Source organism: Eschrichtius robustus, chromosome 1 (assembly GCF_028021215.1).
Source record: "Eschrichtius robustus isolate mEscRob2 chromosome 1, mEscRob2.pri, whole genome shotgun sequence".
Taxonomy (NCBI): domain Eukaryota; kingdom Metazoa; phylum Chordata; class Mammalia; order Artiodactyla; family Eschrichtiidae; genus Eschrichtius; species Eschrichtius robustus.
In genome coordinates, this window is record NC_090824.1 from 128884534 (window position 1) to 128911993 (window position 27460).

Genomic DNA, 27460 nt, shown 5'->3' on the forward strand with positions numbered 1-27460 from the left:
TATTTAACCAGGACCCTGCCATAGAACATTTTGGCCATTTCCAGATCTTTGCTATGTGTTTTTTGGCCATTTGTATTTTTTTCACATACTTTGCCCATTTTTCTTTTGGATAGGTTGTTTCTTCCTTCATCTTTTTGAACCTTGATTTCCCCATCTAGAGAGTGAGGCAGGTAGGCGCACAATCTCCAAGACCCCTTCTACCTCTGTAGGCTACAGTCCAGGCCTGGATGTCCTGCAGGCAGCTTTTACGCTACTACCAGAGGTGCCCGGTCTGCTCGTGACCTTGCTGAGCCGGTGTTGAGCTGCAGGGCCAGTAGCTGCGGGTGAACTGCAAGAGGCTCGTTTTCTTCTCTTGTTCAGTTGTGTGTCTTCCTCTCTTAAAAAAGCAGGCTTGGAAATTACAGGGCAGAGCTGGGATTGAACTTCCATTAAAGCTGCCTGTAGACATCAGGAATATTTATTTTCTCTATTTGTTTTAAGCCTGGGAAGACTGTGTGGTTTTCTCAACACTGTCCTGATGGAGCCCTGACCAGCAAGCGTGCAATGCCCCTAGCCCTAATGTGCCATTAATGATAGGTTAATGTACAGTATAATGTTTTGGGGACTACGGGTTCATTACACTTCTGAGTGTGAGGTCTTTCCACAGAGCGCCCAAGGTCCCATTGCATTATATCATGCAATAAAAATACCCTTTTCATATCACACACTAATAAACTGTATTTGAAATGCTGTCTGAGGGCACTGCCGTCTTGTCTATAGGCTGTGCACGAGTGCAACAGTTGGGTTTCCTTTTTTCTGTTTTGTGTTTTTAGTTACATGGAATTCTGAACTCAGGGAAGTCTGCTCATTCCTGTTTTAAATGGAGGAGTGAGTTAGGTCTTTAGGCCTGAGGCCCAGGGGAGGGGCTGCTCAGTGAGTGGTGAGAGTCTTTAATACATGGAGAGCAAGACCCCTCATTCTCCTCTGCCCGTCCACCCATACTGTGTGCAGCTATCAGGGGAGCTGGTCTAGTGTCTTCCAGATTTAGCACTGAACACATATTAGGTATTACAAAAATTTCCTTAGAAAAGAAGTATGATAAGAACTGCCAAGTCTAAGCCACTGATAGTCATGACTATAGAGCTGTTTCCAGGATAGCCTATGTGCTAGGAATTTCATACACACAGCCTTCCTGTGCAGTTGGTCCTGTTCTTGTTTTACAGAGCACAGAGTTCCCAGAGCGAGGGGGGAAAGAGCTGCACTGTAGAGAATGGAATCCACAGGCGCCTAGGAACCACAGGTGAATTACCTGCCTGTGGTTATTCATACCATCCTGTGAGTTGATTTAATCAGACGGTTTTCTTCTCAACAGTGAGCTGGCGGCAGAGGTAGTTTTGAAGCTTGGAACGCTTTGGAAAAGGAGACTCTTCTACATCAGAAAGGAAAAAGGCATTTGAATTTAGGGATGAGGCAAAGACTGGGGTCAGAGGACCTTAAAAGACCTATTCTATACTTTGATCCAGAGCAGACTATGGCATTTGTGCTTTGTTGGGGGGTGGGGGGTTGTTTCTGCCAGTTGTAGAGTGTGGGGAAAGAGTGACACATGAGGTCCAAGAACCCGGGTTCAAGCCCAGTGTTGAGACTTCAGCCTGAAGTGCAGTCCTTACCCCCTAGGGGCATCAATGTCTTTGCTTGTAAAATAGGCTCACATCTACTTCTGACAGGGCCGGGGATCATATGAAATGCTGTAAATGAAAACACCTAATTAGTATCTGGCACGGTTAGGTGCTCACAACTGTTGGCTATTATATTGCTGTTATTATGTGTAATAATATAACAAAACATAACATATTAACAAACAAAACAAAAACATATTGTAACAAAAGGCACAGGCTTTAGAGCTGATGTCCAGTTCAGATCCCAACCCTACCTTAGCCAAATCACTTCTCTGAACCTAGTTTTCGAATCCACAAATAGGTAGTGACAATAATGCCATCCTGATACTTCGTGGGATTACTGTGACACTTGAATTAGATGAGGTTGAAAGCACTTTGCGGAATGAAAAACTCTACTCAGCTGCTGGTAAATACACATATGTATTTTTCTCTCCAAATCAACGTATTCAAACTGAATAAATATCCTTAGAGCAAAGCCACTAAGGGCAGCTATTAGAAAGATTCACTGATCTGTCCCCCTCCCCACCAGGGAGCTTGTCGCAGCCAAATTGTAGGCCAAAGTGGTTCTTCTACCCCATGTCTTCATAACAGCAGAGGAGCGGGGTCGACCCAGGACAGAGTCTGTGCTCCCCTGAGTTGGTGCGAGGAGAACCAGTACCTGCTGAGAACAGTGGTTGAAAGATCAAGGGACCATGTTGAAGGGCTGAGCTGGTCTGGAGAGCCAACGAGATGACAGAAAGAAAAAATCAAGTTGCTGAGACTGTCCTGCAGAAGACTGGACCTTTGGCTCTAGGCAACGTCCCCTTAATTGTTAGGAGAAGCGTATTTAAGTTTCAAGGATGATTAGTTTTTCTTTTAAGGGTGATAGGGTCGGACTAAACCTTTTGTTTAGATATGGGGACTTTAGAACACTTACATAAACCTCTCAGGGGTTAAGTCTGTCTTTAGGGCTACCAGGACTTGAAAAATGCTACCTTGTATCAAGAGAACCAGAAGTGACAAGTTCATTTTAAAAGCCTGGTTTGTCATTGTTTATCTAATTTTCAGAGTTGACACAGAAAATTAGACCAGCTGACACTCACTCTCTGACTGTCCCCTGGCTCATTTCCCTGGTCCTTTCCTCCCTGACCTTTGCAAGTACAAAATGCTCCAAACCCCAAAATATAAAACTTCCCACCGAGTTTCCAAGTTGCCCTGTAGTCATTCCAAGATTCTGTCATAGGATGTCATCCCTAATGTGATTATAACAAGATGAGGTTATAAATCTGCTCTGTGAGGTATTTCTTTTCTCCTTCTGCTTTGACCATAAATCTTAGAAGTAATCAAACTCTCTCCAAAGGAAGCCAAGATAAACTTGGGCCCTAAGTGGCCCCATATGTCTTTACTGAGTTCAGAGGCTCTGAAGGCTTGTCTGCCAGGTGACATCACACGGTGCTGCTGAAAGGCGGCCAGACGGAGTGTGAGCTTTCTCCTGTTTAATATTGACCTTCCAAAACTCAAAGAGCAGCAAGTCTTCTATTCACCACCTTCAGTAAATGAGCTACTTCCAAGGAAGGATATTTATTCAGATAACTGAGACTTATTCCTTATAAAACCAAAACTTTTTAAAAGGATTATAGGCAAGAGGTTTTAAATGTATTATACACTTCCCTATCCTTTTAAACGGATTACATGCATCAGGGTTTGGCTTTTTAGAAAATGTTCTTTAGACCATCATCATGAACAGTCTGTTTGCTGCGTTCTGCTGTCCTAGTGTCTCCTGATGTTACCACGTGGAGGGCCATTTGTCCCTGCACTGGTTGACCCCAAGCTGGTTCTTTGGTTTTGTTTTTGTTGTGCAGTGTTGCTAATAGATGTCACTTAGTACTCCTGCCCTTGTTCCCCTTTCTAAGAGCCCTCCCCTCTTCCTCTTCTATTTTGTGCTTTAGATTGGAAAACCAGATAGTAAGTGTGTTAGCACTAGTCTAAACTACAAAAAAATGGACTAGAATAAAGGCTTGAGGGACTAGCTAAAAGTAAAGTGTTCGAGTTTTAGTGTAACTTTCAGATTCTTAGTCTTAAGTAAGGGAATCAAATTTACAGTGGCGTGTAGGTATGTAAAGTGCCTCTAGATTTGAAAACAGACCATTTCACTAAATAGGAAATACACTGCTTGATAACGTTGCATGCAAATGCCCAAGTTTGAAACAATATGACCAGTTTGCTCTTGAATCAATAATTAGCGTAAAATTATTTTGAATTATTATTTGTTGAAGTTTTTTTTACTTTTCTGAGGGGATCAAATAAGGCATGAATGTGCCAGGGGGAGTCTTTTGACTCTAAAAACCAGGTTTAGAGCCAGACACACAGAAGCCTCTCAATCCATCCGTACTGGATTTGATTGACTTGAGGTCTCTGTGTAAACTGGAGCATTAACTACCAGAAGAAGCAAGTTTGCACCTAAATAACTTTGTCCTTCATAACAGTGAAAACAGACTTGGTTTCATACAGCTCTGCAGGGAAGGCCTTCACCAGCTTATCTGTAGCCAGATGAAGTGCACCCCCTTTCTCGTTCCTTCTGCACACGGCCAGCGACGCCGCCTCAGAAAACACGGGCCACACCGCTCGCTGCCACAGAAAACGCATTTCAGCTTTCCGTACATTTAATTTTCTTCAACATTACCTTGCAAACCACAGTAAATCAATAACAGAGTAGTTAAGTACCACAGGTTCTTTGTGTTTTGTTTTAGAAAATACTGCTCAAGGCTAAAAGTGGGTTCTATTGATGATTTTTATTTGCTGCTGGGACACAAAATGATCAGAATTTTCAAATGGTTTGCTTCCTGTTTGTGGATTTCTTTAGGAAAAAAAAAAAGGAGGGGACAGATTCAAATGGAAAATGATTGCTGATAGCAGAAACTCTAGAGTAACTGGTAATTTTCAATCCTGTATTTTATAGACTAGGCCTGGTAGCTTTGACCTTTGTTATGCTTTTATTTCAAATTTTCGAAAAGGGCTGCCCGAGCCCACCCCCTTGGCTCCCTCGCACTCACCCCACCAGTAAGTAACCCTGTCTACTAAATAGAGTGAGGCTCAGAAAACGGGAGCATCATAGCCGGAAACAGTAAAAAAAAAAAAAAAAAAAAAAAACAAGATGGCACTTCAGTTAGTTATTTACCCAAAAGTTCAACATCTGGTATCCTTAGCAATTTTTCCTCTATGTTTTTTGTTGATTTGGTAACATCAAAAAATCTCCACCTGAGCTTCAGTCTTTGTGTGAATGGTTGTTTTTCCTTATTAAGAAACTAGAAAAGCTGTTACTAAGATGGATTTTAAGAGGTAGCAACCTTTACTTAATTGGATGCTTCTTGAAATAAGATGAGACAATGGATATGAAGTGTTTTGAAAAGTTAAAAGTGTGATGCCAGGGCTCGAAACCTGTGACTCACCTGCCAGGGTGATTATTTGTCACTTCTCGTTGGCACCTCCCAGTCGCCACCATTATCACCCTTCCCACTGCCCCTACCATCACTCACGCGCACATTCTCTCCCTCTCTCTCTCTCTCTCTTTCTTTCTCTCTCTCCTGATGAGTCATCACACTGCATTTTCAGCTATGTTGGCCTCATATCAGTCATATGATATGCCCTTATTATTTTAAAATTTTTCCCAGATTTGTGGTTATGTGCCCTTTTTTCATTTCTAATGATGTTTCCTTGTGTCCTCTCTTTACCATTTTTGTCAGAGGTTAATCTACTTTATTAATCTTTTTAAAGAACCAGTATTTTATTGATTTGATCATCTATGATATCTAATTCCTTTGTGTTCTTTATTATTTGCTGTTTTATGTTTCCTTTGGATTTACTTTTTGTTCTGTGTATAATTTATTGAATTGGACACTTAGCTTATAAATTTGCAATCTTCTTTTCCTTAATATATCCATATAAAGCTATAAATTGCCTTTTAAGTATTACTTTAGCTGCATCCCACAAACATTTATATGTAGTGTTTTTGTTGTCATTCAGTTCTAAGTAACTTCCAATTTCAATTAGGATTTCTTTTTTGACCAACGAATTATTTAGAAGTATTTTTTTGTTTGCAAATAGTGGTGTTTTGTTATCTTGTGATTGTTGTCTGCTTTTCATGCACTGTGGTCAGAGAACATGGTTGGTATAGTATCAGATCTTTGTTATTTGTTGAAATGCCCTTACTACACTGGTTTGTTTTTTTTTTTTTTTTTTTTTTTCAGTGTTCTCTCTTTGCTTGAAAGGAATGTGATTCTCTAGTTGTTGAATTCGGTGTCCTATTTACATCCTTTAGGTCAAATTTGTTAATTGCATTACTTAAATATTTTGAGGCCCTACTGATTTTCTACCTGCTTTATTTATCAATTACTGAGAGAGCTGTGTTAAAATCTTTGACTGTTAGTGTGGCTTTGTCTGTTTCTCCTTGCACTTTTGTCAGTATTTGCTTTAAGGCGATGATGTTAGATGCCTATGTCAAAATGCTGTATCTTCATTTTAAAATGTTTCTTTTATCTTTATGTAGTGACCCTCATTACCTCTAATATATTTTGCTTGAAATTTTATTTTTGTCTGATATTAACATACCTATGCTGTCTTCTTTTGTTTAGTATTTGTCTGCTATATGTTTTCCTATTCCTTTGTTTTCATCATTTCTGTGTTCTTTTGTTTTAAATGAATCTCTGCATTTTGCTGTTGATGTTTTTAATTTTATCTGGGACTCTCTTTTAATTGATTAGTTTAATCATTTATACTTATTGCATATTGATACACCTGAATTTTTTTTTCTACTATCCTGTTTTGTACTTTCTTCTCTACAATGCTTTTTTGACTTCTTTTTTCTCCTTTCTTCACTCTATTAGATTAATTTTTTCTTCCTTTTTATTCTTTCCAGTAGTTTACATATTATATTCTATTTCTAGCCTCTTATTATCCCTGAGTTTCTGACTTAATTTAGCAAAGCCTAAGGTTAATCACTAAATATACCCCCCTTCCCAACAATACTCAGCCTTAGGTTCAATCTCATCTTTATATTAGGTAGAATTGGCTTTAGCTGCACATGATTAAAACGAACAGCAGCTTAAGTAAGACAGCAGGGTATTCCCCATACATATAAAGGAAGGCAGGAAGTAGGGTGCCCAGACTAGCTGGCAGTTCCTTCCATCTTTCCAGTCAAGGGGCATTTGAGCTCCAGCCAACAGGAACGAGGAAAGGCAGTAGAAATACCCCTTCATTTAAGGACAGTTCTGGGGATTGGCACACAGCATATGTGCTCACGTGGCATTGGCCAAAACTAGCTGCAGGGGAGTCTGGACATGCAGCTGCTTTGCTGGGTGACACTGTTCCTTATTAAAATAAGGATTTGTATCGCTAAGGAAGAAAGGGGAATGTTTATTGAGAGGCAGCTAGCAGCCTCTGCCACAGCCTCTCTCCCCCAGACATAAGGACCCTAAGAGTTTCTGATCAGTCCCTTCTTTCATGTCCAGGATTTCATTGTCATCTTGTTTTTAGATCCTCACAATTAGTCATTACCCTTGTTGTCATTTTGTATAATCAGTACTTGTTGAGATTTATCCATGTGTTTAGCAGTTATGTGTTCCTTATTCCTGTTGCATCCTACTTCCTCCTTCTGAGGTTTCTTTTCCTTTTGGAAGTATATTAAGAGTTCTGTCAGTGAGGGTAAAACTGAGTTTTTGTTCTAGGATTGTCTTCACTTTGCCCTCATTTTTCTTTTGGCTGCACTGCGTGGCTTGTGGGGTCTTAGTTCCCCAACCAGGGATTGAACCCAGACCCTCGGCAGTGAGAGCACAGAGTCCTAACCACTGGACTGCCAGGGAAGTCCCGCCCTAACTCTTGGTTGTTAGTTAGATTGGGTTTAGAAGTTTAGATTGACAGTTTTTCCCAGGGCATTGAAGATACTGTGTTGTCCTCTGGTTTCTACACTTGCTGGTGAGAATCTGCCAGCTGCTCAGGTGCTGCCCTTTGTGAGAGACATGCCTGTCTCTCTCGTTGCTTTTAACATCTCTTTTCCTGGTATCCTTCAGTTTCCCTACAATATGTCTAGGTATAGGTTTTGTTATAGTTATTCTACTTGGAGATCATTATGATTTTTGAATCTGAAAATTCATATCTTTCATCAGTTCTCAAAATTTTCAGCTGTTGTCTCTTTGGATATTGACCCTACCCCGCAGTGTCTCGTCTCTTCTCATTCTTTCCTCTGGGTCTTTCTCTTTCACATTAAAAAAAATTATGTTTTGTTTATCTCTCGTTACTGACTAGTGCTCTGGGTAATTTTCTCAGACCATTCTTCCAGCTTACTAAGTCTATCCTTGCTATATTCAGCTTGCTATCTGGCTCATCTATGGAGAATTTCTTTTGTTTTTTCCAGTCACTGTATGTGTTATTTCTGTAAGTTATATTTGATTCTTTTTCAAATCTCTCTTCTCTTTTTTATAATATCTTGTTCTTAGTGTTTCAATTTCTTCTTTTATGTCTTCAGTCTTTTCGACTGTACATCATTTTACATTTTCTTTCCAATTATTTTTCTGTCACCTTGGTTCTGAGAGCTCTAATCTTCCTGTGTGTTGTGTCTGCTGACTCTTGTCCATGGATAATTGTTTCCTCACACGTTTTGGAAGTTTTATTGTAAGCTCATACTGAATGGGGCTTATTACTGTGGAAATTACTGAATTCCAGAAGTATTTCCCCAGAATGTTTTTTCATGCTCCTGAGAGATACTCCAGAGTATTGCTCGATCAATATCAATGTTACATTAGTTTATGAGCAGCCTTGTGTTCTGAGACCACAGCAGTGGTACATTGAACCCCAAAGTGCACGAGGCTCAGAGCCACCTCACACAGCATCCCATTTGCTGATGGGCAGACTTTTTCTGGCTCACCCTTTCTGCAGTCCCAGTTTTGCTCAGGGTCTCAGGCCAGCTCCCCAGGTGGACCTTGTCTCCTGTGTCCACTTAGTCCTTCACACTTTCCAGGTCCTACATTCCTAGAACTGAGAGCCTCCCTTAGGGCTACAAGACCTCCACGCACACACTTATAATTCTGGTTTTCAGTTCCCTCTTCATTTTTGGCACTTGCAGATTTCCTTCTTTTTTACAAGTTCATCTAGTATGCTTTTTGGAAAATGTTCCATTTTATCTGGCATGGCTGGGCATTTGTAGAGGGAGGGCTTTTAGGCTTAGTCTCTCCCCATCTCTTCATTCACTCACTGTCGAATCACTTTGTTCTGTTTTGTTCAACAAGCTTACTGAGCTGCCTGCTGTGGTCCAGAAATCGTGCTGGGTCTCATTCTTTCTTCCCCTTCTGCACGCTCACATGCCCACATATGCGTGTACACACACACACACACACAAACACAGAGCCAAGGTCTCAGAGTTTAAACATCAAATCTCAAGAGGTAAGAAGAAAAGAGGGCTGGAAAGAATCCATCCTTCTGAGCATTGTGTCTTTAAATCCCCACCACCACACAGCCATCACACCGAAAGACGAACCTTGAACGTCCAGATGCCTGTAAGTGGCCCCCATATTCACTGCTTGGACCTGCAGACTCAGCCTCTCAGACAAGAGTCCTCAGCATTGTTGGAGCGAGGCCCCCCCTCTCCCTCTGGCACCCTCAGGTCCTGACTTCTCTAGGTATCTGCTCAGCCCGAGACTGAGAGGGGGAGCCAGCATGCTCCCTGCTGTTCCCCCGAGTCCTGTCTGAGTTTCCTACAGGGCAGCCACCACAGCCCCCCCTAAATGGGCCAGTGGCACCATTCTGCCACCCAAATGGGTCAGCTTCCTCCGACACAAACTCATGAGTGCCGGCATCTGCGTGTTTACCCCTCACGGTGGCCCACTGCAGTCGTCCTGTGCCCCCTCCCATACCACACTGCTCGAGTCCTGTGGCTGCCCTGTAAGGACAGGCCCTAGAATGACTTGCGGAGACCTCTGGAAACATCTTGCTCTCTCGATTGGCCATTTTCTGACCAATTACTTCGTGTAGGAACACATAGACCTGCTCAGGTGAAAGGTGGAGAGTGCCTTGACCCCCCCCTTAGATGCCTGTGTACAGTCTAGGATGGCTGGAGGTAAGCAATTTGCTGCTAATAATTGAATATTTGGGAAGAAACATCTATTTCTGTAGTTGTGAAGATAAACTCAGGAAGGTTGATTGAAATGGCATGTCACAGCTGCAAATCATTTCTGAGGTCTTAAAAGAAAATGAAGGGCTAGAAGGGACCCCCCAGCCCCAGCCGTGGAAGAGCTTTAGGAATCAGAGGCTGAGAAAGCACAGTCTCAGAACAAACGCCTTACCTCCGAAAGTTCCGCAGCCGGGACGTTGGCCCAGGTAGGCTGGGCTGGGCAGACAGGCAGATTCCACACTAGCTGATGGGCAAGGCTCACACCCTCATCTTACTGCCACTCCGCGGCATGCATTCTACCTGGGGGGATAGTAACCTCCCCTCACGCTGCCCAGCGTGTATCTGTGAATCCCTGTCTGCAGACAAGCTATCTCCCACCGGACCCCGGAGGCAGAGAGAGCTGGGGTATTTGGTTGGGTGACGAGGCCAGCCAGCAGCCTCCCTGTGTTCAACACCAGCTGAGAAATAAGACTCAGGAAATGACAGAAAGGAAGCATCACCCTACTTGTGTAAAATCTGAGTTGAAGGGCGTGCTTACGTGGGTGGCCCGAGGGCCCTCCTGAGAATTTACCGCAGAGCCCAGTCAGAGGTGAACAGCCTGCCTGGAAGCTCACCAGGAGAGGGCAGGCCAGAATGCAGCCTCCCTGTGGGCAGGAGACCCCTGAGCGGGGGCCTGCTGCGTACTTCCTCCCAACATTGCCACGCCTCCCCCTGGGGACACGGCTGAGGGGTGTGACAACAACACAGGTCCCTCCGTGGGGAAGGATGAAGCCAGGGGAATGGAGGTTCCCCTGGAATAGTTTCTCTTTTATAGGTGAGGCCATTGTGGCCCTTCCCAAGCTCTCACGACTCCTGGGCTGGCGAGAGAAGGCTTGTTGACTGTCAGTCCAGGGCTCCTGGCCTTACCCCACACAGGGACAGACGGAAGAATTGCTGTGGAGGTGCCTCAGCTTCTCCCTGCTGAGTTGTGCCTGGGGGCTCCCCTGCAGCCACAATCCCAGCCACCTCCTTCCCTGACTCCCCCTGTTGATTAGCTCGGACACACCCAGCCTGGAAGGAAGCGTTGACCCCAGGGATGATCATGGGTTATTATCTCATGTAATTAATATTATAAAGGCTGCCCACTGCCCTGGCACTTGTCAGCCGTTTAGCAGACACTGGACATATGTGCATTTTTCCAAAAATTATTGAACTTCTCTAATCTAAGTTATCTCCAGAGTAAGTAGAGATTAGATTGCTAGTTTTGAATCTGTAGCAGTGGAATGCTTTTTATTATGTAAAATTAATGCAGGATCTCAATACTAATATAGGAAAAAAGTAGTGGTTTTTTTTAGCATGAATGTGTAAGTAAGTATTCACTGTAGACACTTACTTCTTTAGAAAGGCGTCCATGAGACTTCTCTTGAAGGACACAAAAATCTGAGAGCCAGGGTCATAGGTGATGGTTATAGTCTAATATCTGTATCAGTGTCCCACTTATCTCTGATACTGTCTCAGGAGCCCCATATCAAGGAAATCCTGACTCACCAGTTGCCCTCTCAGCTTAGGCATCTTTTAAGCCCACGTAGAAGCTTTAAAAAGGAATAGCAGAAAAGTTTTATTTTAGAGTTTAGTTGGTGACAGTAGCTAGCAGCTGTTCATATGAATTGCTTACGGTAAATCTACAGGTCAGACAAGAGGGACTCAAAGCTTGCAGGAGCTGACACCACTGGAAACTCAGAGCAGGCTTGACCCACACCCCTGTCTGTGCATCGTGCACCGGGCCACTGGGCAGATGTGCTTCGTGGGCTCAGTGCACTGGCTCTGGTGTGGTTCTCACACAGTTTTATACCTACACACAATGTGAGTGTACGTCACAGCCCTGAGTTATTTTAGGTGCCCAGTGCACCACCACAACCTTTCTAGGTGTCGGCCCATGTGTGAGCAGTCAGTAATATGCACAGATCTAACAAGCAGACTGCCTGTCCTAAGAGCTGCAGAAAATCAGTTACCATCACAGTGCTGGGTAACACATTGCCAATATTCAGGGTAACATTTAGAGTTGAACATAGTTGAGTGTATATATTATTTTTTAATTAGTTTTTTAACATATACAGCTTAAAATATCTTAATGATTTGAATCAAACATGTGTGGAAGCCCCAGCACACCTCACACCCTACAGCCCTGCTGGTCTCTGAGGTCCCATCCTATCCTACCGCACCTCCATATTGTCGAGAAGGACTGAAGTGTTTTACCCCTGCCACGAGGGCTGGATCCTAAAGGGACATGCAGAGAGCCTTCAAGTAAGGCTGGCAGGCCCAGTGCGGAAAGGTGAAGTGATGGACAGTGCGTTGACCTTGGGGCCCCTCCAGCCTCTCAGATCACCTCTTACAGGCACCTGCCTCATGACACGACTGGCCCTGCGGCTCGCCTGAGCGTGTGTTGGACTCTTCTTATTTTGGACTTAGCTGGAGTGTAACGGGGCTGGGCTTGCTTACTTGAACCAGCTCGTGGGTCCTTGGCATCCTGTCCCGTGTGGCGTCCTTGGCGGGAAAGGAGGTGCCTGGTGGCCTGGAGCTCATCCTGAGAGAGAGGAATCCTGTGGTCCAGAGAGTCTAGAGCAGCCTCGGCTTGAGAAGCCTTCTCCCCAGGCCTGCCCACCCAACCTGCGGCCCTTCTCAGCCTAGCATCAGGCTCCTGGGAAGCAGTGTAACTCACCTGTGATCCAGCTAACTTCTCTTGGCAGTTCCTATGTGATTAGCACTGCCCTGTCCTCGAGGCTTCCAGTCTGTGCTAGGATAAGGTGGGCTCAAATGACGATAATACCCAGTAGAACAAGGGTGTGCTCTTGTTGTGGGAGAGATGGCGCCTCTTGAGAGGAGACGTGAAGAAAGGCCCCACAGAGTAGATCTTAGGTTTGGGGTGCAGTCTGCTGCCAGGCATCCTATTTATTATTTCCACCCTTATGTCTAGGGTGTGGTCTCCATAGCCCTGGAAAATTTCTTCCAGGCCCTGGGTCTTCATTTTCCTGCTCCTCTAGAAGCTAGGCCCAAAGAGAAGGAACAGAGGCCACCCGGCGCCTGCTGTGAGGGCAGGCTGCCCTGCAGGGTGGGTGCCGCCATCCCCCAGCCCTGGCACTGACGAGGAAGGACAGCGTAATGGCTGAGGCTCGGGCTCTGGAGACAGCACCACGTTCAGGCGCCGTGGTCTTGGACAGATTCCTTAATCTTTCTGTGCTTTAGCTTCCTCATCTATAAAACAGGCATAATATAATACTTAATAGATTTGCTGAGTATTAAATAAATTACTGGATTGTGCCTGACACAGCTTTGAGCGGGGAGGACACAGTTTGCCTTTTTGCCGCTGTCATTTCAGTTTGCCAGTTAAAAGTTACTAGTTAAAAATAATGTACCATATATTCTTTTAAAAAGTAGGAATTTAAAACTCACCGTGCCCGCCCCCAGTGAGCAGAGTAGTGTGGTGTCCTCCGCTGGGTTCAGCCCTTAACCCTGCCACTTTCTAGCTCTGTGACCTTGCCCCAGGTCACATTTATTGGCGTCTCGGTCTCCTTTGTGTGTAAAGGGGGGGTGATGGGTGGGTTCCGGGCCATGCAAGGCAGCCGGGGCCTAGCCCACGAAAAGGGCTCGATGAATAGATGCAGACAGAGAGGACAGGCAGGTCACTTCTTCCTGCCTCAGGCCCACGGCCAACTGAGGGCCTGCGACCTGCCAGGCGCTGCAGCGGGCGGGCAGCCACGCCGGCAAGTCCTCACATGATTCACATGCAGGAAGTTCTGTAGGAGGTTATACGGGAGAGGAAACTATGGAGACCCCAAATAGGTAAATTCCTATTTGGGAAGAAACTCGAAGCCCAACTAAGGGCGGAGAGTGAGGTGTCAGTGAACGAGCACTGGCCTGGGAGACCAGACACATCAACCTCAGGCTTTACTTCTCCGCAGCAGGCTCGGAGCGTCCACCTCCTGCCCACACGGTGGGCCCCTGGACCCCTCCTCTCCCTGCCCGCTTTGGCAGAAGCATGGAGCGCTGTCCACATGGGGAGGGTCCTGCCATCAGTCATCAGGAAGGCACCTCATCACGACGACACGGGCGGGCAAAAGTTAGGGACGTTATTACAGAAGGAGAGGGCCAAACTCTAGCGAAGCCCTGGAGGCTAGTGCCCAAGTGAAGGAGGGTGTACTGAACACTCTAGTTTCTCTTCACAGGTTAGTGCACGGGCACGATCTGCCCCTCGGCCCCGTGGTGGGAGGTCTGCACCCGGTGGTGCCACCGGCTTTGGTTGTTGTTGACTCATCTCTCTCACTCTCCCCTGTGCCCGCCTTTTGGATCCATCCTACGTCTTCCAGTGCCATCCTTTTCCCTTCATTATGTCTCCGCCTTCTGTGGCGAAGTTTGTGGGCCATTATACTTCAGCCCTCGCCGGTTTAATTGTTGCAATTGGCCCTGAGAGAATTCGGGAGATGAAAGTGGCTCCCACTGCCTGGTGACGAGGCCAGTGAGATCATTCAGCGGCTCCAGCCTGCACGCGCCCTGCCAGCCTCTGCGGAGTGACCGCTGACACACCCTCCGTGTGGGTGGCAGAGCCCTGGGTGTCTGGGGCAGTCATCTGGGGCGGAGGGTGCTCTTGACAAGCAGCATGTGGGTGTCCTGGCTCCGAGGAGATGGGCTACGCCATGCTCCCGCTGATCCTTGGAGCCTGAGGGGGCTGCGAGTTTGTCCACATCTGGATTTCTCTGCCTAGGGGGAGATGTGCATTTACCCAGATGCAGAGGAGGGTCTGGCTGCAGGGGGCTGCAGCCCTCTCCGGACCACACAGAGACCCCCCAGAAGGGCTGTGAGGTCAGCTCTCCGGTTGCAGGTGCAGGAGAGCATGTGGTCCTGAGTGTGGCATTTGGAGTCAAGAGACCCACGTTGTGGTTGCAGCCCAGCCCTCGCTTGCGTGACTTCACACAGGTCCCTGAGTGTCTGTCTCCTCATCTGCAAGGGGGCCGTGTGCGCCTCCAGAGTGGGCGTGGGGATCGGTGGGAAAATGAGAACAAAGCCCTTGGCAAGGGCCTGGCACACAGCACTCAGTCCATGGCGCTGGACTCGGTATTATCCGGTGTGCAGTTTCCATCGGTCTCCAGGCATCTGGCTGTTGCAGGCATCTGCTCGGGCCTGTCAGGAGCCACCTAGGAATTCAGGCACCTCAGGGTGGCCGAGTGATCTTCATGCTTTTCCCAGAACTGTCCATCAGATTTCGTTTGCTCATTAAACTCACGAGGAGTGCCTGCGTCGTGTGCGTCACGGGACTGGAGGAGTGTCCACTGTACTCCAGGGAGGAAAGGGAGCACGTGCGCTGTCAGGGTCACAGGGGATGCGGTCAAGCCCTGAGATCGTACCAGAGTAGCAGCCAGAAGCTGCAGCACTTAACCAGTCACGTCCCCTCCCCGGTGCTCAGTTTCCTTTTCTGTAAAATGGGGTGACAGTATACTTTCCCTGCTTCCCACCCAGGGCTGATGGGAGGGCGCAGAGTCAAGTAAGAGTGATCTGCCACCCTGACACCACTCTCCCAGGATGTCCCAGGGGTGACACAGGGGTCAGGACCTGCCTTCTCAGTCCCCCTCTGGCCAGGCAGGCCTGAATCCCATGGCAGAAATAAGGCAAGGGGGAATTGCAATCTGGCTCTGCCTACTGCAGCTCAGCCCAGGGAGCGCCGCAGGCAGTAGGTTTGGGTTATAGAGACTTGTGATCCAGTCGCAGCTCTGGGAGATGGGGCAGGTCACCCGTGACCTCTGTTTCCTCATCTGCAAAGTGGAGATGATTGTGCCCACCTACGTGACTTAGTGTCTCCACCCCAGACCGTGAGGTGTGCATGGACACTGTAGGCAGAGATGCTGCCAGGCTGTCATGGCCCCCGGGGTCTCCAGTGCCATCTCAGCTCCTGTTTCCCTCTGTACAACTCTCCATGTTCTCACTCCCCACATACTGGCTTTCTCTGGGTGCCCAGTCAGATGGGGGACCAGGCAGCCTACAGCTCCCACATTCTCCTGTCACAGCCCAGGATGCCTAGAGAGGCTGGCGTCTCCCCTCCATCTCTGTCTCTGTCTCTCTCTCCTGTCTTTCTCCCTCTGTGATTCCCCTTCTCATTCCCCCCCCCCCCCCCGCCAAACCCATCAGCAGTGGCTGGGGACAAAACCACTTGTCTCGGTCACTCCCGTGCAGGGTGGTGTAAAGCATCAGGGGTACACAGGAGATGGGGGTCACTTCCCAGTCAGGGAGGACAGGAAAGGGGCAGAGTCGCCACCAGAGCGGTGGATGCTGACCCTCTCCTCGTCCGCCTCCCGGTGCACCTGGGCGAAATGCCTCCTGCAGTGTAGCCAGCAGCCTTCCTGTAACTGGAGGAACGCTGCACTCTCCCCTCCTGTGGTTCCGCTCTGCTTGTTCCTGAACAGATGATAACAGAGATGGAGCATATGGCCCCCAAAGTCACCGGGCATTCTGGGAAAGTGACACTGTGCCACCCCAGGCTTCAGGGGAGGGGCCCATCGGCTCCTGAGCACCGCTTCTCCCTTTGTTCTTCGGCTCCTGAGCACAGCTTCTCCCTTTGTTCTTCAGAAGGGCACAAGGTCACCTCCTCTGAGCCTCCTGAAAAGGAAATGTGCTCACTGACTTCAAGAAGAATCCCCTCTATCTAGGCACTGATTTAGGCAGGCACACATAAAGTGAGATGATACGTGTCGGGGTGGGGGACATATGAGAGCCAAGATAGAGTCCCTCTTGGGCCTCTCCCACCTCAGCCCCCCCTCAGGCTTGTGCTGCCTGCGGGACCCGCCCGACCTGACCTCCCGCGCCCTTCCCCAGCCTGGTCCTTGACTGCTCCCACACACAGTGGGGTCTGGGCATCCGAGCCCTGGCCCCGTCCCTCCTGGCTCTGTGATGAGCTCATCAGGAAAGCTGCCTCGAAAGCCCCGCCTGGCCAGAGGGGAGGCAGAGGGGGCCCAAGAAGGGCTCAGAAAGCAGGAGGGAGCAGGGAATTCGGGAGCTCCCTTCTGGGAGCTGGATGGCTGAAGCGGGAGGGAGAGAAGGAGCAGGGGGGACTTGGGGAGATGGTAGCGGTGAGCCCCCCATGCCCTCTGCTCGCCCAGCGTGGCTCCCTCAGTCTCAGGCTACAAAGTTTTTGGTAGGAGAGGAGGCTGCCAGGTGCGCATCCCTTAGCAGAGAAGCACTTGGAGAAGAGGAGGGAAGAGAATGCTTTCCAGTTTTCCTTTCACCTTTGACCTGTGGCCAGGGTGATCCCATGGCTGCCCCTGCGTTTTTCTGACCTTTCCTGGGAACTCCCAAGGAGGCCCTAAGATTGTGAGGAGGAATCTTGTCTCTTCAGGACAGCTGGGGAGGGGGCTGACTAAATATAACCTGGCCTGCCTGTGAGCTAAGTAGGTTAGAGCCTGAGGGGCCACATGGAGGCTGTAGCGCCCCTCCAGAGTCTGGTCCCCAGCCCCCAGCTTCTCACCACGAACCAGCACATCCATCCTCCCCCGACACGTTTGCCTTCCCTCCACTCGCAGATTGTTCATAGGAGGGCTGGAGACAAAGAAGAAAACGGGGGTTGACGTAGCCCCTGATGAGATGATTCTCTGGTCTCTGGGCAGCAACTTGATAGGAACGCTGGCAGCTCCGGTGCCAGGCCTTGCCTGCCAGCTGTTGGAGTGATGCTGGGCTGAGGAAGGGCCAGGCAGTGTGGAGTTAAGATAGGCTCACACCCTTGGGGATCTTTCAGGCTGGTTGGAGTTTCAGGAGAAGGTAGCCAAGCACCAGGCAGAATGTGAAGTTTGCAGCGAGTGCTCTAGACAGGCATGTCATTGCTCCACCTTGGGCCTCAGTCATCTAGGCTGTGAAATGGGGCTGAAGCTGCCCTCACCTCACAGGGCTGTTGGGGAAGACTGAGAACAGGGCTTGGAAAGTGATGACGTGCAGAGTCTGGGGAATGCCTGTCACAGCTTCCTCCTCTTCCCCACAGGGCCACCCATTCATCGTTCAGTTCAACGATGGAAATGCCACCGTGGTGTCCATGTGGGTGTGCAGGGCACTGGAGGAGAGGCGGAGCCAGCAGGGCCCCCCCTGAGGCTGCAGTGTGATGCTGAAAGCCCAGGACTGGTCACCGAGGAGAAAACGTGCCTGTTGTGGCCTTCGTTTGCTGTCCGCACCAGAAGAGCTTTGCTGGACTCACCTTCGACTCCGCTGGCAGATGACCTTGCCTAGGGAGCCCTCAAGGGTGGCCAACCCCTGCAGGGCAAGCCCTCGCCCCCCCCTTGGGTCTGGAGGCCTGACTGGCAGGGTGGGTAGAGGGGTTGGGGCATCGAGAAGAGAGGCCCCTACGCCCTTGCTCCTCTTCCTTTTTCCTGACATTCTCCTTTGTAAAGGGTCAGGCCCCGTCAGTATCGCTGATGGGAATAAAAGTATTACTGCTTTGTGACTGCCCACCACCAGGAGGGTTGTGCTGTGCAGAGGGTCTGTTGCCCGCCCAGGGCTGGGAGCGGCGCAGGGATATGTGTGGCAGTGCCAGCCCCCCAGGAGTGCTTCCTGCAGTTCCGTGACAAGGCCCACAGCCCGGCCCATTTGACAGGTAAAAAACTGAGGCGTGGAGGTCCCTGAACCAAGTCCCACGGCGAAAAGCGGCCAAGCCAGCGCTAGAGCTAAAATCTCAGGACCCACGTCATGTGCCCCTTGCTGGGCTGGAGTTTGTCCCCACACTCAAGGGCCAGGCAGTCCCAGCAGCAGCTCCAGCTCCAACACAGTGATCTGATCTGGGGCCGTGGGTGAGGAAGGAGACCAAGAGCTGGGAAGAAGCCTGGGGTGGTTCTGAGAGGCTCTCCTTCCCTCCCACCCCACACCCCACACCCCACCACCAGCTCCTCTCTACAGCAGGCTGGCCCTCACTGCCCTTGACGCCACGCCCAGGGAACCTCGCTCACCTCGGGCCATTCACAGCCATCCTGTTAGGTAATCCTCTCCATCACCGCCAGGTAAGTGTGTTACCCCCGTTTTACAGGTGAGGAACCAAGGCTCAGAGAGGCTCGGGTTGCACTTGGAGGTCTAAGTGGCGTCCTGACGCATCCAAAAGCAAACTCCTACGCCACGCACGCATCCAGAACCTCCTGCACCACTTTCCCGTCTCCATCCTCCCGGTGCCCACTCCAACATACTGGGACTTGGCCTTGCCTCCTTTCTTTCTCTTTCACACCGCACATATAGCCTACCTGGAAGTCCTGCTGTCTTTACCTTCAAACTGCATTGATTCCACCACTTCCCATCCTCATCCAAGGCACCACCGCTGGACCCCTGCAACAGACTCCTACCAGGCACCTGCCCCTGCAGTCTATTCTTCACACGGCCACTAGAGGGAGCCAGGTAAAACAAGGCAGATCCTGGCCCTTCCCCGCTTGGAACCTCCAGGGGCTCCAGCTCACTCAGAAAACAAGACAAAGACCCAGCAATGGCCTGTGTGACCCTATACAGTCTGCCCCCGTTATCTCTGATCTCAACTCCCATCACCCACAACTCTCACTCTACTCCAGCTACCTGACCACCTTACTGACCCTTGAACATCCAGGGACACTCCCCCACTCAGGGCCACAGCAGAGACACCTAGCTGACCCCCAAAGGTTCATGCTCCCTCCATAGTGTAGGGCTGTGGGGAAGCTGCTACCCAGCCCCAGACCAGCTCTCCCCATCCCCCTTGCATTTAACAGGGGCCTTGTGGCTAGTTCTCATCAATTGAAGCAGATGGTAGGTTGCTTCCTGGCCAAGAAGCTTAAAATGCAGATGTGCCTTCTGTGTTACATGTTTCTCCATCCTCCTGCTAAATGGAAAAATGACTATAGTGGGAGGTGCGGGAGGCTGAAGTCCAAAAGGAAGGAGCCTGAATCCTTGAATCACCCGTTGGAGGAACATGCTGCCCCCAGGAACCCCTGCACTGGACTGTTAAATGAGCTGGAACTAAACTATTTTGCGTTTACGTTACTGGCAGCTAGTATTATGCCATCTAACATAGGCCTTCATACCGGGTGCAGGACGTTCTTTCTCCAAGTATCCACATGACTCACTTCTGTCCCATTCAGGACTTTGTTCATATGGCATCTCAGTGAGTCCTGACGTGACTGCTCTATTTAAAATCACAACCCGCCCACACCTGCCCCCTGGGACTCATGTTCCCCTTGCCTGCACCACTGTCCTCCATTGCATTTGTTACAAACCACTAATTGTACTCGTTTATTTTATCTGCCATCTCCTCCCTTCCCCTCCTCCCCATTAGAATGTACGCCGCACAAGGGCAGAGATTCTGGTCTGTTTTCTTCATGTGGCATCCACCCCTCCGGTGCCAAGAACAGAGCCTGGCGTCATAGGTGCCCAGTAAATGTGGCCTGAGTGGAGACTGGCTGGACTGTGGTTCCCAGCACTGCTCAGCCCTTTGCCCATGAAGGGCTCAGCCCATGTGAGGCATCCTTTTGTTTCCTGGGGCAGAGTTGTCATGTTCTTGGTAACACTTTGCAAGGTGGTACAGGCCTCCAGCTGCCCCTGGGCCTGAGGCAGAGCACCTGCCGCATCCCTGGGGCTGGGAGGTCACAGGATTAGATGAGGCCCGGGCCATCGAGGCTGCTGGTCCCCAGGTCAGTGCCCAGGGCAGGGAGAGCTTCACGGAGCATGTGTTGTGGACTTTTTGAGGAGGAGACGCTCCCCAGAGGGGCCTCCCCAGCCCAGAACATGAACCAGCCACCACCCAGACGTGAAGTTCATTCTTTTTTTTTTTTTTTTTTTTTTTTTTCATTCTTGATTTGAGAAGATTCACCCAGCCAGCCTGTTATCCCCAAATCCCAAACCAGGGGAGGGAGGGAAGATGATCAGGCATCCCATGCAAGCACTGTGCTGAGGGCTTACTTTATCTACCTGTTTAATCTCTGCACCAATCACATGAGGTAGGAGGTATTATTTAATCTGCCCGTTTTACAGATGGAGAAACCAAAGCACAGAGAGGCTAAGAGACTTGCCCAAGGACACCCAGCAAGTAAGTAGCAAAGTACCATTTGGAACTCAGAGCCGTTCTCTTAACCATGGCTCCAGAAGTCAGTTCCACAAGCACTACATATGTAACACGTGAGCGCTCACACACATACCCTGTCCTCAGGAACTCTGGTGTGCAAAGATACTATATCAGTACCTTTGGAGTGGGGCCCAGGGGTCTGCTCTGTGGCCACCCCCAGGACACAGAGGCAGAGCGCCCTCCACTGGCACTGAGAAACACTGCTCTGGAGGGCTCATCAAGGCCCTGGACCTGGAGACCAGCTTCCAGGATGACCTTGGACAAAGCATGTCTCCATCTGAGCCTCAGTTTCCTCTTTGGTAAATGCAGGAGTTGATCCCACTGAGTCCTGGAGTTCCTCCCAGCCCTGATGTTCCAGAACAGGGGTTCTCACCTTTTGGGGCCACGGACCTCCACAAGTGTCCCACAGAAGTGACAGACCCTCACCCCAGAATAACGTGCACCCACACGCTTGCACACACAGTTTTGTCCACAACTTAGGGTTCATGGAGCCCTGGAACCCACTCACTCGTGGACTCCACGTCTAGAGACCCAGCTTTGGGGCGGCCCTCAAGGTCTGAGTTTCCCTTGGGTTCAGTCTTGGGAAGATGGGGAGCTGGGCGACCCCTGAGGGGTTCTCCTGCAAAGAGCCCTCTGGCTGACAGGCAGGGCCCTCTTTGGCCTATTTAGGCTCGGTCATCCCCCCAGTCACCCTTGACAGCCCCAAGGCCAAGCCGCCCTTGCCCTGAGGGGTCATGGAGGACTGAGACCTGGAACACGGAGGGACAGGAATGAGCTCTCCCCTCTGCCCAGAGTGACACCTCACCCACCGTCACCCTGCCCGTGCAGCCAACCTCCACTCCTCCCTTGAGGCCCCTCTCAAACAGCACGTCCTCTTGGAAGCTTCTCTGGTACAGATGTGAGCCCCCTGAGGGTCTGACTCATCACCCCAGGACCTGGCCAGGGCGGCACATGGCAGGTGCTCTGAGTGTGGGAGGGCTGGGGGGCTGGAAGGGTCAGGCCCGCAGGCCCCTCCCCAGGGCTTGTCACTATCCTGTTCTGGTCTCTCACTCCAACCCTCAGAGACACCCATTTGCCTGCTAACCAGGACATCCAGGAGACCAGACCCCCACGGGATGCAGCCTCGGGCCTCAGACCCTGAAGCCTGGAGGGGGGTGTTTCTGGGACAGGTCAGTCCTCACGGAGCCCGCAGTTCACACTGGGAGGTGGGTGCCACCCGAGCTTGGAGGCAAGGAGTGCCCTCAGCACTCAGCCCGCTGGACCTTCCTTGTCCTGCCCTTGGTTTTCCCAGCTGGGAAGTCTGGGTTACAGGACCCCAGGGCTTTGGAGATGCTCCAAGAAGGCAATGGGGACAGGGAGGAAGGGTGGGACCCTTGTTCCCCACATGTGGTCAGACAAAGGCCTTGTGGCCCAAAGCAGTGTGACCCAGAGCTGAGCCCAGCCCATTTGGGGGTTGTCAGGCCAGTGCAAGATGGGCTGGGTGCCGTAACCCGGCTGAGGAAGCCATGGGTGCCCTGCCTGCAGGCCAAGAACCTGGGGCCTTGCACTTGAGCTGAACAGACCTGAATCTTTGGGGGGAAGGCATATGCTTCCAGATCTCTGCACACTCAGTGCTGAAGGCCAGAATATAACCTCAAAGTGAGGCCCTGGGATGGTGCCAGGCATGCAGGCAGGCAGCTCCGCAGACCCCCTCTGTCGCACAGGTTGGTTAGACGGGGATGGACAGCTGCCTCCCTGTGGGCTGTGGGAACCCAGAGAGGGTCATGATGCTGCCTCAAAGATGTCTTCCATCCCCACTGACTGCTGCCCAAATTCCCCACTGGAGCTTCGTCCTGTAGCTAAGTCTGGGCCCTATTAGGTTGGGAGCCTGTGTTCACAGAGTACAGGGAGGGTGGGGAGAGAGGCAGTGCCAGGCAAGGCTGCAGAAGAGCACGAAACAACAGAAGCAGGAGGGCAAGAAGGGAGCCAGCGCCAACAGCCCACGGCAGCCCAGGCAGCCAGCGGGGTCCTGACTCCACACTCGAGGCCAGGTGGGCTCCCAAGGCTGTACTGGGTCCAGGCCCCAACCTCCTCATTGAGGGGCTGGGGTGCTTTCCCTTCAAGCAGCCAGAAATGGCTCAATCCAACCACAAGTGGGAGGCTGAGGCCAGGATCAGTTGTGAGGGGCTTGTGGAGAAGGCCAACAGCTGTGGTGATACGGGACAAGGGTGGGGAGCCCAGGCAGGTGGAAGCAGGAAATGGCCCAGGACGCAGCCCCCAAGCCTGGTGCTTGTGGGTGCTGGCTGCTGGTGCAGGGGAGGGGGAGCAGAAGGGAGATGGGAGGAGGTCACCAGCCCTCGGTGGCAGAGCTGGGTTCTGATGGCACTTCCTGGCTTTGTCATGACTCCTTTCCGGTTGGCAGAAACCGAGTCCTGATCCACCCAAGATGCCCGTAACCTAAGAGACAGGCAGGTGGGTGCGGCTGGCAATGGGTGGGACCCTGCAGGAGGCAGCCAGGTGGAGTCCCAGAGACAGCCTGGGCTGGCACACTTTATAATCCAAGATGGATCATAAAGTGGGGCGGGGGGAGCCAGCAGAGCCCAGGCCTCGTAATGACAAATTTTCTGCTGAACAACTACAAATATTCGCCATAACTTTGGACAGAGTCTGAAAAAGACTTTGTTTCCTCCCTTGGCGGTATCATTTGTCTTGTTTTGAAGCCACGAGATTGCAGGGATGAACTTATAGACTAAAGTTTGTCTTAATTGCTGTGGTGTCACCACCTCTCTGGCGGATAACAACACAATGAACAAGTCGATGGGGCTGAGCCCTCCAGGTCCTTCTTCTAAAGTGAGACAAATTTCCCTCCTTTGAGCCCAACAGTCCATCGGCAGCTCTGTCATTTATTTATCTCCCTAACAGTTTGCGTTAACTTGCAAGGGATAAAAAGTCTCTCCTGCCCTCAGACTTAGTTAAAAGCATCCAGTCAGGCTGTGTTGCTGGTTCTTCCCCAAAATTTGCCTTTGATCTTTCCCCCATTTGGGGAGGTGGGTAGTAGGGAGAGCAATGGGGTTCACACTGAGAAAAGCAGTGAGGGTGGCAGGATGAGAAAAGAGCATGGAGGGTCCCCGGAGTTCCAGTGTCCAGATCACTTTAGTTCTGAGAAAGAGGAGAAATAGTGCTGTCTTGCAGTATCAGCTGGACGTGGCACACTGCCTTCACATTCGCCTTGGTTGTTCCTCCCAGCACCCCTGCAAAGGCAGGGGCATGGTTGCCCCACCTCTGTCTCCTACTCCACGTTCCCATCACAGGGGGTGATACTCTACTCCTTGAATGAGCTGAGCCCTTTCTGCCTGTGAGCCATTGCACAGGCTGTTCCCTCAGCCCTGGACACCTTTCCCCGCCACCCTTTTTCTCCTGCCCAACTCCTACTCATCTTCCAAGGCTCAGCTGAAATGCTCTGGGAAGGCCTTTTCTGACACCCACCCACCCTGGATCCCCGTCACCGCCCGACCTCACTGTTTTGTCCTCATTGCTTTTCTTGCACCGTCTGTCTGCCTTTTTCAAGTGAGAGCCCCAAGAAGGCAGGAGCTGGGGCACTGCCTGGCATTCAGGAGATGCTTAAGAATTAGTGATTAAATAAATGGAGGGGAGGCTGGCAGGGCTGGTAGGGCTTCAGAGAACTTAGTGACCCGGCCTCCATCATCCCCCCATCTAGGAACAAGACCCTAGTTAACACTGCACAGCTGTGGAGTGTGGGTGCTCTTCAATCTCCTCTCTATTGTTCTGCATAATGCAACAAACGTATTATTTTTATAATAAAAATAATTTGTTTTAAAGGTATTTTAAATCTCTTGGTCAGCAAGGCAGTGGGAGAGGCAGCATTCAACGTGAGTTCTTCTGACACCCAAATGGAACCCTTCTCCTCCTCCCCCCGCCCTCCACGGCCTCCTGGACCCCTTTTTGGCAATCCTGTGTGGGAGGCAGCAGAATGTAGCATTGAAAGGCATGGGCTTGGAGTCACACAGACCTGGGCCCGAGTCCTGGTTCCTCCACTGACTCGCTGTGTGACCCTGGGCAGGATGCCTAACCTCTCTGGAAAGGCCTGTTTCCTCATTGGTAAAATGGGGTAACAAGAGTGTCCACCTAATGGGTTGTTGGTGTCATTATTGAATCATCCTCCATGCTGACCATGACATGCACGAAACACTTCCAAAGGGCTGGTTTCCTCCCGCCTCCTCCTGCAGGCACCCCTGCCCCACATATACACAGACCCACACAGCCACTCCTCAATCCCTGTGACTCCCCATTTTTTCATCTGCCCCCTGCCCTTCAGGTCTGGAGAAGGACAAATGATGAGGATAAGACACATCACCGCCAGCGAGGGCCACTGCACATTTGGCGTGAGGGCCTGGCATGGGCATTCTGGCCTCTAATGGCAGTGCCTGTGGGTGACCACAATGCTCCCCACCAGTGTGTTCCTCAGCCCACACCCAGGCCTGCCTTGGCTTCCCCAGGAGGTTTGTGCAGCTCAGGGCAATAGCTCCAGGCTCAGCCCAAGACATTGGGCCAGGCTTTGCCCAATGGGGGCAAAGCTCTGGATTCCAGGCAGTAGCTCAGGAGGCTGAGGGTGGGGACAGAAGTGCCCCCACCTGGATGCACACATGCTCTCATCCATATGCTGTAATCATCAAGTTCCCGCATACACTCCAGCTTCCCAGGGCCTCTTTTTTGAGAGACAACTGTAGTAGGCAGAATATGACAGCCCCCCAAAGATAGTCACATCCTGACACCCAGAATCTGTCAATATATACATATATTACAGGGCAAAGGGGAATTAAGATTCTTATTCACCTGACTTTAAAGATTATCCTGGGACTTCCATGGTGGTGCAGTGGTTAAGAATCCGCCTGCCAATGCAGGGCACACGGGTCCAAGCCCTGGTCTGGGAAGATCCCACATGCCGCAGAGCAACTAAGCCCGTGCGCTACAACTACTGAGCCCGTGCACCTAGAGCCCGTGCTCCACAACAAGAGAAGCCACTGCAATGAGAAGCCCTCGCACCGCAACGAAGAGTAGCCCCCGCTCGCCACAACTAGAGAAAGCCCACACACAGCAACGAAGACCCAACACAGCCAAAAAATTAATTAATTAATAACAAAAATAATTAAGTTTAAAAAAAAGATTTTCCTGGATTATCCAGGTCAGCCCAGTGTAATTATAAGGGTCCTTTAAAGTGGAAGAGGGATGGGGCTCCCCTGGTGGCCAGTGGTTGAGACTCCACGCTTCCACTGCAGGGGGCGCGGGTTCGATCCCTGATGGGGGAAGTTCTACCTGCTGTGAGGTGCAGCAAAAATGAAGAGGGAAGCACAGGCAGAGAGATTTGAAGATGCTACACTGCTGGCTTTGAAGAAGGACCCAGGAGCCAAGGAATGCAAGTGGCCTCTAGAAGTTGGAAAGGGTAAGGAAATGGATTCTCCCTAGAGCCTCCAGAAGGAATGCAGCCCCGCTAATGCCTTGATTTTAGCCCAGTGAAACCCATTTCTAACTTCTGACCTCCAGAATTATAGAATAATATCAATACATTTGTGTTGTTTTAAAACACTGTGGTAGTTACGGCAGCAATAGGAAACTAAATGTCTCCTCTTCATTTTCCAGCCCAGGCTGTCCCAAATGCCTTTGGAATACGCTGTTCCTTGCGTACAGCCCTTTACAGTTTACAAAGCCCATATTCCAGGCCCCCATCCTCAGCTGCCCTCCCCACTCACCAGCCTTTGCCCGCTCTCCTTCTCTCTCCCTCCCTCCCCCTACCTCTCCCAGCACCATGCAGCCAGCACCACCAACTCCCATTCTCCAGAAGTCAGTTTCCCTCCTCCAGCTCCACTCCCCTCCCCATTTCCCTCCCCAACAGGGCTCAGAACTCAGCCTCCTTGAGCCCTGGAGGCTGACCCTTATAGGGCCTCAGTCGTCTCAGTACCAAGGACTAGGGACTCCCCCCAGGGCCCAGTAGAGACTCTGAAGACAGTATTTATTCATCAGATCCTTCCTCAGCACCTCCTGTGTTCCAGGAGCTGGGGACACAGTAGGGATCAAAGCAAACTAGTCCCTGCACTCTGGAACCTCAGTTTCCTCAACTGCAAACTGGGGATAATAATATCTACTTTGCAGGGTTATTGTGAAGATTAGAAATGCATTTATGACAAACGTCTAGCACAGTAGATAACATAACAGAAAATAAGTAATAGCTATTATTATTATAAGTATTAGTCTTTAGGTGTGATTCATTCATTTCCTTGTAGTCTCTGATGTGTGGGGAGGTACAACTACAAAAAATAAAAATAAAAATAAAATAATAAAGCAGGGTAAAGGGATAGAGAGGGACAGGATTAGGGCTGGGGTGGAGCAGTGGTATTGGGAGGAGGGTCACTTTCCTATTTCCATTGATACCAGCTAAGAAAACTGGAGCCCCAATGTGTGCCAGGCTCTGGGCTGGGACCCCTCATATCATTTAGTTCTGCCAACATTCCTGTGATGCCAGCATGCCCATTTCATGATTGAGGAAGCTGAGGTTCAGAGAGGTGAAGCAATTCACCCAAAGCCACACAGCCA

General features: G+C 50.1%; 1 protein-coding gene across 4 annotated transcripts in view; it reads left to right on the forward strand.

The window, feature by feature from the left end:
* MAP2K5 (mitogen-activated protein kinase kinase 5) overlaps positions 1-18257 on the forward strand; it is a 263644-nt gene extending 245387 nt beyond the window's left edge. For all 4 annotated transcript variants that reach the window (XM_068554385.1, XM_068554405.1, XM_068554395.1 and 1 more), the window contains one exon: positions 17792-18257. In XM_068554385.1, coding sequence (XP_068410486.1) covers positions 17792-17896 — 105 coding nt within the window. In that variant the 3' untranslated portion in view covers positions 17897-18257. The remainder of the gene's footprint in view (positions 1-17791) is intronic.
* The last annotated feature ends 9203 nt before the right edge of the window (positions 18258-27460 follow it).